This window comes from Trichogramma pretiosum, unplaced genomic scaffold (genome assembly GCF_000599845.2).
Source record: "Trichogramma pretiosum strain Unisexual culture from Peru unplaced genomic scaffold, Tpre_2.0 scaffold51, whole genome shotgun sequence".
Classification (NCBI taxonomy): Eukaryota; Metazoa; Arthropoda; class Insecta; order Hymenoptera; family Trichogrammatidae; genus Trichogramma; species Trichogramma pretiosum.
This window is the reverse complement of record NW_019641226.1, coordinates 296,385-308,063: the sequence shown is the minus strand read 5'-3', so window position 1 is coordinate 308,063 and position 11,679 is coordinate 296,385. Positions and strand designations below refer to the sequence as shown.

The window sequence follows — 11,679 nt, the reverse complement described above, 5'->3', positions numbered from 1 at the left end:
TCGCGAAACTTAATGTACATTTTGCGTAAATTTCTGCATTCCGCACAGTTAATATACACTTCGTACGAACTTTCGTTCATACAACTCGCTAAACTTTGCTTTTTGTAACTTGGAACTTTTTTCCAAGAAATCAAAAAAAAGTTCGTCTCGATACGATGAATATAGACAAAGATAGATAGAAGCATTTGAAAATTGACAACATTTTGATGAAACTTTTTTTTCAATACTTTTGTTGAGTAGTGTAGCATGTCCCGAACAAAAATTGTTTATATGAAAAATCGTAAATATTTATAAAAAACTAAAAAATTACTATAAATTACAATTAATGAATGTCTGATTTGCCTTTTTATTGGTTTTCAGCTTCAATAATAACTTTTTCATAAATATCTTATTTTTGTGACCGATGTAAATTACGCACATGGCTCAATTGGTACCGTTCACGACTCCCACTCTCAAGGACACAGGTTCAAATCCTACCCGCGAACTCTCCCAAAAAAATCTTTAACACAAAAAAATCTTTTAAATGCCTGCGAAGTTTTAATCGCTTATCTAATTCTTCATTAAGCCTACACTGGAAGCTAAGAAATGAATAATTTTTTTTATTATTTATTAATGCTTGAAATGAAAATTAAACTTTCGCGAAACTATCGCGAAAGTTTCGCCAAACTTGCACTACTTGAAGTCACCGAAATCAAAGTTTGGCGAGTCTCATGGCCCAAAGTTCATATGAAGTTTAGATCAACTTGCGGATTTTAAGTTTCGCAAAAGTTTCGCGAAACGTGAATTTTTTTTACGCGGGATACGTATAGCTATGTCAGCTGCACTGCCGTACGAGCTGTACGTTGACGTCGTTATAGCGACGCACTTCTAGTCGAGTCAACGAAATAAGTGCGCAATTAATGCCCTCGCATCGAGACCGAGCGGCGTCGTGGCTGCACCAGTATCGTTATATAGCTCCGAATCGTTACACTCTGTAATTATACGACGACTGCACGAATTCGGATTACGAAAAAAAAAGAGTCGCGGTCAATCGATGGATGAAGACTCCCTTTTGCTTTGCTTGCGTCTGGCTACTATAGCGAGCTCGCAACGCTCGAGCTGCTGTTGCTGCGACCTAGAGACGAGGATCGTGCCGTACACGGGCTTGACTAGATTTTGGATTAAAGAGATGTCTTTAGCGGATCCTTGCGCTCAAACTCATCCGCACCTACTTAATTATGTATACAGAGATGTCGTCGGCCGCCAACTCCAAAGCTAGCCCGCGTTATCATACGCATTAATTAAGTCGCCAATATTAATAGCAATAAGCCGCCGTATGGATTATACGCAAAATCGAGTCGCGAACGTCCCGGCCTGCCTTTAATTAAAGTAGACCGCGCGGCTATATATAAGACGCGTTCGAGTCGGTGGATCTTTGGCTCCGATAGGCGTCGCGGCCCGACTAGTATGAATTCGATAAATCATCGCGAACGGGAGCTGCTCCCGATCGTTAGATGGGATTTCGGCTGCTGCTGCCGAGCCATATAAAACGAGAGAAGTACTTACCGTGCGATCCGCTGGATGCTTAACGTGGCAGCTGAGCTCGGCTGTCTGGCCGACGACCGTCGTGACGTTGCGCGGCGACACGTCGTCGAAGTACGGCTTGTCCCAGGACGATTTGGCTTTGCTGATGCTGCTGCCGGATGCGCTGCTGCCCGACATCACCAGGCTGGCCAGGCTCGAGCCTCCTGTCGCACAACATGCAGATCGCAATTGTTATTATTATAATCGAGCACAGCAGTTTGATTTTTTTTTCTCCCTCGCTTGTATCCCTCTAGCTGCTTATTCTTCGGCTCGTCTTCGTCTAGTCGTTTATACTCGGGAATAGGCGAGGGACGAAGGGAGGGGGAGCGTGCATAGGCTGCGAGAGAAGTTTCCCCGAGTCAATTTAACAACTATGCGCTGCACTCTCTCTCTCTCTCTCTCTCTTGCACTCGGAGGATAATTGCGTGCTTCCCGGTGCGTTTTAGACTTTAGCGTTTAGATCCTTCGGGAGAGTAAGAGACAGACCGAAAGAGGATATCAGCAAACTTTGTCGACCCCAAAAATTTCCAGACTTTGATTTACTTGCCGCGACGCGACGAGCTACTTCCAAAAACTTACATTATTGTAATTTCTCTTTCTCTCTCTCTCTCTCTCCCACGTCCTCTCGCTCGAATGAAAGCAGCCCCCGGCAGCTTCCCAGCAAACTTTTCCGCGCTCGTGTGTGCCTGTGTGTGGGTAAAATAAGGCCGATACAACGGCGTGCGGTCACCTACTCGCATAGACGGGGAAGGCTCTATTTTCCGCAGCGCGAGGCTATCTCTACAGAGGCGGCCGTGTGTCGAAGGCAAGCAAAGTCGTTATCTCGGCCCATCCTCCCCCCTGGCTCGAGCTACGTCCAGCTCCGCGTCCGGTTCTGTCTCAGAAACTATGTCGTGTGTGTGCGCGCCTATACGCTAGCCCATGTATTTAGATATATCGCTGGGGCATTTGTTAGCGCGCGAATTCCCCTCCTCGAAGTTGCGCTCCCGGCGAATTCGGAAGCCAGACGTGCTTTCGGCGCTTTGTTTGCAGGACTTTTAGCACGCGCGCAGCTATACCTCCTGTACACACACACACGGAGAGAAACTCGAGCGGAGCAGTGGTTTGGCAGCCAGCGTACACGGCTTCTATAATCAGACCATTGGATGCCGATTGTCTTTTATCGATCTTTCGACGTCGTACATTCGTGCATTTTACGCTCGAGCGAGTCCGAATCTCGCGGAATCCAAACAAGATCCTACAAAGGAGAATCGAGCTAATCGCCATCGTTCATATAGCCATTCGACGATCATCGCTTGGGTAATTTTTAGCTCGCAGCGTCGTCGGTTGGCGCAATCGCGCGGAGATGAGCCAGCTGGAGATGAGCGTGTAAGAGGGAAAATAATGGAGCTCGAGCATAAGCGACGATAGCGGAGCGATGGCTTATAATGCGTGCGCGCGGGGCCGAGCGCCGAGCGGCCCATTGAGAAAGTTGGCTATCGCAGGTGAAACAAGTTTTCCGCGGTTTATAACAGCGATCGCGCACGGCTCGGCCCGAGAGCTCGAGACTCGATACTCGAGACTCGAGAGCCAGAGCTGCAAGCTAGGAGCTCTTGATGCGGCCGCGTCGCATCCAGCGATATATAGAGCTATACTGTAAGCTACGCAGATATCGTGCTAATCTTGCCTCTATTCAAGCTCGAAACTTTCGTCTCGGCGCGCCACGCCGAGCTTTAAAGCTCAAATTAGCCGATATGAGCGCGATGTACGCCAGTTCCAAAGACGACGTGTCAACTATTCGCAATAACACAGAGTTTTAACGCGCGACGCTCGCCCGGATATATTCTACTACGTGACGATCGTGCGACGAGTCATCCGTTCGAGGCCTTTTGTCAACTAAAAGCGTAAGGCCTTGATCTTCCGGCTGGGAATAATCTATTGCGCAACGCGACGCAACGACAGAAATTATACCTTATGCGCCGTACTCTAGCTGTGACTGCGATAAGCTCCACTCGAGATCGCAATATGCGGAATTCAATCGCCTTTAAATAGATGTTATGGTTGCAATAATAATAAACGACGTCTCGAAGCCGTGTCGTATCGCAGGATGAACGCGGAAAAAGCTCAATTAGCGAGCTGCGAGCTGTGCGAGCCGTGAACGCGGTGCTCAGTGCAGATGCAGCCGTATAGTCACGCGAGCCAACGACTCGGACGCGTATAATAGAAGCAAACGAGCGTCAATGACGAGGCAGTAGCTGCGACGACTCGACGAGCTAGCCGCGCGCACGCGGCAACGATTGCACGCCTCGCACGCTTATACGAGCGCAGTTTTTCATATAAAAGGCCCGGATCGCCACGAAAACAGCTTCACTTCCATCGTCATGTCGTCGGCCGAGCAGGAGGCGAAAAATCTTCTGGCCAAGATCGAGAGGATCGTCGATCGGGCCTTCTGCGAGATGCTCCTGAGGCAGCTCGAGGCCCACGAGGCTCCAATCGAGGTCAAGGCCTTGAGCATCAGGCCGGCCACGAACAAGGGCGACAATTACACCAGCGACATGTTCCGGGTGAGCCTCGAATACGTCAGCGGAGGCCGAGAGAAGAAGACGAGCCTCGTCGTCAAGTCCGAGCCGTTGACCGACGGCATTCACAAGGACATGGTACTTTTTGTCCGTTTAAGCTGATATTCTTCGACACCAAATAGATTAACTCGTAATTTCTCGATACAGATCTCGAGGTCGACGCTCTTCTCCACGGAGATACGCATGATGTCCGACAGCCTGACGAAAATGAACGGCTTCCTCGCTCCGGGCCAGAAGCTCAACGGCCGAGGCTTGTACACGCAAAAGAAGAATCCACCGATGCTGGTGATCGAGGACCTTCAGCCACTGGGCTTTCGCATGGCCGATCGCGAGTCGGGCCTCGACTATCCTCACTGTCTGCTCGCCATCAAAGGATTGGCCCGTTTTCACGCGAGCTCGGTCGCCCTCTGCGAAAAGGTACCGAGTAGGCAGCCGATGATGTTGCAAGCTGCAGTATAGAACAATTCAGTGATGCACTTGTGTCTGCTCGCAGGAGCCCGAGCAAAAGGACTGGTACAGGCGGGGAATATTCGTCAATCAGCCGGACGAGGTGAAGCAGTTCTTTACTCAGGGCGCCCGGTCGCTGGCCCAAGAGGCCGCCAATTGGCCGGAGCTCGACCAGCGGATAGTCGAGAAGATCGGGCGGATCGCCGATGACATCTACGAGCGAGGCAGTGGCGTCTCGGACTGCCGAAGCCACGAATTCAACGTCATCAATCACGGTGACTTCTGGGTCAACAATATGCTCTTCAAGTACGACGCGAATAATCGGCCCATCGGACACATTTTCGTGAGTTGCTCGAGCCACACTTACTCACACTGGTATTATACTCTACGTGTGCACTGATAACGCAGACGGGTAATGCAGCTCTCGAGTCTTGTTCGGTTTGTGCAAGAGAGAGAGAGAGAGAGAGAAAGAAAAAGTTTCGAGATAAAATCTCGCAGTCGATGACGTTCTTTTTTGCTACGTCCGTGTGCCGTCGACGGCGAGATTTCATTTCCAATTCAATGCGTGTCGTTTTCCTCTTTCTCTTGCTCTCTTTCTCTATTTCTCTCTCTCTCTTTCTCTCTCTCTCTCTCTCTGTCTCTTTCTCTTGCGCGCACAATCCCATTCAAGTTGAAAACTCGCAGGCTGCAAGTCGGCTCTCTTTGCCACTGTCGTCGCTGATCTGGAGCGCCGAAAATAATTAAAACTTGCCGACGACTGGGACAATTTGTGCAGCCGATGTAAGAATCGCTCTGATCTTTACTTTTTTTTTGTTGTCTCCAATCGGGGGTCAATGATCGTCCCGCGCTCAGGTGGACTTCCAGCTCAGCCTGTACAGCAGTCCAGCTGTGGATCTGCAGTACTTTTTCAACACGAGCCTGAGCGACGACATGCTGTTGGCCAAGGAGTCGGCCCTACTGGAGGCCTACCTGGCGGAGCTCGAGGCGGTAATGAAGGCGGCGGGTTGCCGGACTCGGGCCCCGAGCATGGCCGAGCTCCAGCGGATGATGCGCGAGCGAGCGACCTACGGCATGGTGGCCGCCTTCACGGTGCTGCCCCTCGTGCTCGTCGAGAAGTCCGAGGTCAAGAGCTTGGACGAGATGATGAGCAGCGACGGCACCTACGACAATCCGGCCTATCGGGGCAAGGCATACCGCAAGGCTATGGTGCGCCGCCTGCCGAAATTTGACCAGCTCGGCTTGCTCGATTGATCGCGCTTGGCCGCACTCTTCGATCCGAGGCCAGCTTATCTTATCACATTTATCGTATGTACACAAGAGATATAGCTATCGATTCGCTGCCTCAATAAACATTTATGAAAATCAAGCTGGCCTTCACGAGTAAATGTGGAATATATAATAAATACGTGGCCGTCTCACCCCATCTAATTTCCTTATAAGATAAATAAGGCAAACGAGCTGTCGTCGTTTCCGGCGCGATTTATGAGTCGGTTTACTCGAGGACGGCTGACGAGGCCACTTACCCGTTCTTTTGTGATTCACGGGCTCGGCGAGTAAGCGTCGCTGTTGCAGTAGCATGAGCACGAGCAAGACGTCGACTAGCACCGTCAAGCCCATTATCCTCGATCCAGTCCCATCGACGGCGATCCCTGCAATCATTATTCGCAGCACAATGCATACAATTAGCTCGACTTGATACTGCGAGGAGGAAAATGCACGTATAGAGATAAGCCGAGGAAAAAGAGTAAATATGGAGGAGCAGTGGCACGGAAAAAGATAACACGTCGAATCGACGGCGCGGCTCTCGCGGATGATTTTTGTTGCTTCTCTCGCGATTCGCCGTGTTATTTTATCTTGGCTGATTCGGGCGCGAACGCGTGATTGCGATTTTCGGTTAACGTACACGTCTGCAATCCTACACGCGCGGAGCTCGAGAAATCGAGCATTAGCCCAGCCACGAGAAAAATCGAATGAAAGTCTCCTTCCAGTCCGTCGCCCGATCGCAAAGCTCCGGCAGATTCGGAGCTGCCTATAGATATATATCCTTTTCTCTCGACGTCCCTTTGACATAAGAAGCCGGAGGCAAAGTAGACGACGAACCTCGTGACACGCGTCAATGAATCACGAAAAAGTTGCAATTTTCATGGCTCGCCTCAAATTATTTTATCTTGTTTTTTTTTTTTTTTTACTTTTTTATAATTGGCCTCGAACTCGTTATACCGAAAAGGTGCGAAAGCATAACGAAGTTAAAGTGTCGCGGAATACTAGGCCAAGAAGTGCCGAAAAGAAACGCAAAGAATAACAAGCGAGGCAGCTGCGCTCTCTTGACTTTTTCTACTGTGTAGCACGTGTGTACGAGTGTACGAGTGTGTGTGTGCATGTATGTTGTCGCGCAGCCAGCGAGCAACTGCATTATGTATGTGCGTTGAAAAGCATCTTTGGCCGCGGTGTCGACAATGCGAATGTAGGCTCTTTCTCGGTCTGCTCGTCCCCCGAAAAAGACGGGGGGCACGCGTGAAAAGAGAGAGGGAGGCAAAAAGCAAAACAAAGGCACGAGGCAGCGCGTGGAAAGCGAGTAACTCGCGTGTCGCTCGATTGAAACGGAAGCTCCGTGGAAAGATTAAAAGCTCGCAAAAAGAGCGAGCATCGAAGCTCGATATCGACAGGTGCGTGGGCACTACGTTTGATTCGTATTGCACTCGTATCGCGTATGTATCGGAGTTGTATAGTTCACACGAGGTGCGCGCTTAGCTCGTGCCGCGGCTCGAATCTCTATCTCTCTGTCGCTCGAGTTGCACATGCATCCATCATCGCAAAGAGAGAGCACGCGTCGAGCTTTTGTTTTGATTGACGCCTGTTATACAGCTGCGGCGGTGCTTTAAAGCTCGTTCGACCGACGGGCCGAGGGTAGTTCTCGATCGCTCAACTATATGTGCAGCTCGTTACAAACGAATACATATACGATATGATAATAATAATAAAAAATTGTCAGTTACCTCGGTCGCAGCTTGGCGGCCTCTTGCAGCTATAATGCACGATGCGGCGGCAATCGCACTCGGCTTCTCGGCTGCTGCTGCTGCTGCTACTCAGCTCGTGCCCGCACGCACGTACATTATCCGAATTGGCGAGTCGAGTCGAGTCGTCGTCGAGAATCGATATCACTCGGCCAAGTACATTGTGCTGTACAAAGAAAAGGAAAAAAGAAATCGCGAGGAAGGGGAAAACTGGTCCACGAGGGGATCGAAGTACGAAAATTAGTCACACGCACGCACGCATCCACTGAGAAAAGAAAGAGAGAGAGAGAGAGAGAGACACTGAGCTAACGCAGACAGGTCGGCTGAGAGCACACGCGCTCGCCGATAAACGCCTACGCAGCGATATTATATCGGAGCTAGGTCACGTTAGAGCGCACATGAATTCAGCGGCTGCACTGCTGCGACTCGTGCCAGCAGCCCCCACAGACACATCTCGTCTATATGTGTATGTATACTACAGTAGGTGCGTGTGCTGCTGTGCGCGAATATACGCTGACCTCGCGGGAGCACAGTCGAAGCGAGAAAAGAGCGATAAGCACCGGCTGGAAGCCAGGCCGAGACTGCACCAGCGGCACTGGCTGCTGGGCTTAAGCTGGAGCTTTCTCTCTCTCTCTCTCTAGCTTGGTACATAGCAGCGGGGGTGGATGGTCCAAATGACTCCCACCTCTCACGTCGTCGCTGCTGCTGCCGCCGCCGCCGCCGCCGCTACCCTCCTACCCCCAACCACCCGCGCAGCCACCCGCTAGCTGCAGCAGCTCTCTCGTACACCCTTCTGCGAGACAACTGCAACTGCTGCACCCTAGCCGAGTCTCAGTTTCCGCGCGCGCGAATTATTAAGCCTTGCGCGCCTCCTCCCGTGCAGCTCCTCTGTATGTACTACCACTACTACTACTCGTTTCTCGAATGAAAACAACACAAAACGAGAGAGAGAGAGAGGAGCGAAAAAAATGCACTGCAGCAGCAGCTCGGTCACGGAAGCGCGTGTATTTTAATGTTCGATCCGCAGCGCGACGAGCTTTTTCCTTTTTTGCCTCTCTCGCTCTTTGCCCTTTCTTTTTTCTTTTGATTTTTGACGCGCCAATGTGGCCCGCCGATGCGCGTTGGATTTTCTCTTTCGCTCTCGCTCACCCTTGCAATTTGCCTCTCCACGTACTTGGCAAATCTCTGCATGTGTATGTATGTACGTACGTACGTACGAACAGATGCTTCGACGGCGCACCGCCAGACACAAGTCGCCTACTAAAATTGAAAAGGCAAGATTGTACATAAGACGACAGCCGAAGGGATCTATACCGTTCGCTACTCCCCGAGTACGACAAAACAATCTTTTTCTCTCTCTCTCTCTCCTTATTTCCTCGGCTTTCCGTATATACAGCTATATAGTTGTATATACGTACTTGTCGTTGACTGCGAGCAGATCTGTAGACCAGCCGCAGCATTACAAAGTACGAGCGAATGGATCTCGAGCTTTCTCTTCCCCCCCCTTCGTATACACGAATCTCTCTCGTTTCTCAGCGTACTGCACATAATTTTCTTTTTCCTCCTCCTCTCTCTCTCTCTTTCTCTAACGGCTTTGAAAATGAAAAGTTGCTAAAAATGTTCTACCTTTAGTTCGAAGGACGCGTCGAGCCGTTAACGTTGTGGAAAATATAATTGGACAGCTCGTGCAGCTGTCTCGTGGAGCTTCGCGACCCGGCGACCGTACTTTATTACAAGCCGCTTCGCCGATGTCCAGTAATGTCCAGTAGTAGTAGTATACACACCGCGTCTTGATTTCGCGCTCTCTATAGCCTCGACTCCCCCGGCCTTTATAGAAATGCCTTTGAGGAAAAGCTCGTGGCTGGCTATCGATCGCGCGGCCAGTCGTTCTGGCCATTTTTACCTCGAAGTATTTTCACCGAGTGCAGTCGCGGTCAGCGTCTACCTGTCAACAGCTAGCCAGCTTCCAACCCGCTCACTCTACTCGTGTACATTAAGTGACAAGTTTCCCTACGGCAAGGCACCTCTAAATTACCCTTCCGATATACGCTATAGCTATGGGAGCTGTGTAGAGCTACTAGCTACTCAGCTACTTTGCAACAGTTACGCCATTTACGCGTACGTGCGGACGAGAGGAGCTCGTTTGTTCCGCCAGATAAGTATCTGATTCGATCGATATTACAGCTTAAATTGTGCTCGAGCTACAGAAGCTCACCCGGGCCTCGCCTGTAATATGTTTATCGCGAGAGAGGCAACTTTCCTTCCTGCAACGCTTCGTCTAAACATTCAAACATTCAAAGCCAGAAGAGAGGGAGAGGGAGGCTGGCTGCTGCCTTCCTCCCTTTCGCCACCCTCCAACACACACATAGACACACATAAACACGTACGAGTTATTAGTTTTTGGAACGATAATTAATTGCTACATACAGAGAAATAGCTTTGAAACATTCAATGAATCGAACGGATTTAATGATCGCTCGAGCGCGCCTTCCGCAATCGACCAATCATCCCGAGCTTTGCAGCTCCTAAGCCGAGGCCAAAAACCTGCGACCCAGTATTTTCCCGCGTAAACCCGCTAAAACGTGCATTTGTTCGCCTTTTTTTGTCTCTTTTCCTGCGCGAACTCCTGAGAGCCAACTTTTCGACTTTGCTGCTTTTTTTTCAACTTCTCTGTTAGTGCGCTATTATTTTGGTTTCTCCGACAAAAGCAAGTAAGATTACAAATTTAAAAGGATGATGTTTAGTCGAGCATTGACGTAATTCTTTCTCGGCTAATATTATACAAAGCAAATTGCACCGGAAACAACTTCATTTACGATACTTACATATCGTTTTATTGACTTTTCCTGAATTCCAAGCTCGCATTCATCGATGTTGTTGGTACTGCTTCGGGTCAATCTCTTGATCCTTGTTGCTTCGACAATAATTCCAATTGAAAGCTCGTGACACAATTGATAAAAGTGCCTTTTATTATGTTGCCGTGTTGCTATGTTGAAGTTTAGATTAAAACTCGACGAAAAATGACGAAAAATCCCTGCGAAATGTTTTAATTGACATTTTCCTCGTCAGAATGTTTCATGCCCCCCGAGAGTAGCAAAGCTATGCGAAACTCTTTGAAATTTTATCCGCGCTGGCGGATTTTTAACGCCGAGTAAAGTTATCCGAGAAGCGAGAGTTCAATTAGCTTATTTGCAAAAAAAAGCACCAGTGCAATAAAGGAGGCGCGCGTCGATCCAAGCAGGTGAAGGCTGGATCATAAAAGCTACTGTTTGCGATACTTTTTCGAGTGTCGAGTGTTGACGTTTCTGAACCATACACGTACAGATAATGAATAGGCTGCTGCTGCGCCGGGGCGAAAGCAAAGCGCATATAGAGAGAGAGAGAGAGAGAGAGCTGCGAAAGAAGCCCGGAGTTTAAGGAGGTAAGCTTCAAAGGATTACGAAATTGAGAGATGAGTCTTGAAGCCTCGCTACTTTGCTGCATGCAAACTCGATTTTCAACGTTCCCCCTTTGCTGCAGCGCGCCCGTCTCTTGTCTTTCTCGCGCGCCTCGCTACCTCACGTTGTCGAGCTGCAGCTGCCAAAGCGCAGGGCTTTTTTTCGCGTTTCCTCATTTTTCAGCTTCGCCTTTCCTCCGATCCAATTATACGATATCGCAACGGTAATTTGGCATTCAGCGATATTGCAACGCGTATACATTCATAAGCGTGTAGAGAGCCAGGCAAAAAGATGCAAGAAAAAGAAATCGTCCGTCCGTGTCTGCGAGCATGTACAAAGTTTGAGAAAGTCGCGGGTAAAGTCAAAGTTTCGCTGCGGCGGATAGAGACAAGAGCCGGGCACGATAATGCTGATGAAATTGTTGAAAGAAAGTACCAAGTTGCCAGATGGAAGGAGAATTCTTAATATCCATAAAAAGACTTTTCCCTCTGCGGCGCGCGGCAGCTGACGATGATGTAATTTCGTGTAATTGGCTTTGGATCCGCGTTTTTGGAAATCAACACAGACTCTCTCGTGTTACCGCGGCGGTATTCTCGAATGGAGAAAATTTCGAGGTCTGTCTGCATATAGTCGAGTTGAATCGCGCACATATTATATTTT

At 49.4% G+C, this 11,679-nt stretch overlaps 2 protein-coding genes across 3 annotated transcripts in view; one reads left to right on the top strand and one right to left on the bottom strand.

Annotated features, from left to right (window-relative positions):
- Nucleotides 1–8,222, bottom strand: part of LOC106660604 (hemicentin-1-like) — a 17,168-nt gene extending 8,946 nt beyond the window's left edge. For both annotated transcript variants that reach the window (XM_014383666.2, XM_014383667.2), the window contains exons 1-3: nt 7,565–8,222; nt 6,092–6,217; nt 1,546–1,727 (exon numbers count right to left, since the gene is read on the bottom strand). In XM_014383666.2, coding sequence (XP_014239152.1) covers nt 1,546–1,727; nt 6,092–6,185 — 276 coding nt within the window. In that variant the 5' untranslated portion in view covers nt 6,186–6,217; nt 7,565–8,222. The remainder of the gene's footprint in view (nt 1–1,545; nt 1,728–6,091; nt 6,218–7,564) is intronic.
- LOC106660602 lies at nt 3,634–5,934 on the top strand. The gene is made up of 4 exons (XM_014383662.2): nt 3,634–4,199; nt 4,269–4,538; nt 4,615–4,911; nt 5,421–5,934. The coding sequence occupies exons 1-4, from the start codon at nt 3,924–3,926 to the stop codon at nt 5,817–5,819; spliced, it is 1,242 nt and encodes a 413-aa protein (XP_014239148.1). The 5' UTR covers nt 3,634–3,923; the 3' UTR covers nt 5,820–5,934.
- Nucleotides 8,223–11,679: the final 3,457 nt, after the last annotated feature.

Excerpts from the sequence above, each read along its gene's own strand:
- LOC106660602 (XM_014383662.2), top strand. The coding sequence starts at position 3,924 with ATGTCGTCGGCCGAGCAGGAGGCGAAAAATCTTCTGGCCAAGATCGAG. Across the intron at positions 4,539-4,614 it reads CGGTCGCCCTCTGCGAAAAG|GAGCCCGAGCAAAAGGACTG; the intron begins GTACCGAGTAGG and ends GTCTGCTCGCAG. Across the intron at positions 4,912-5,420 it reads GGCCCATCGGACACATTTTC|GTGGACTTCCAGCTCAGCCT; the intron begins GTGAGTTGCTCG and ends TCCCGCGCTCAG.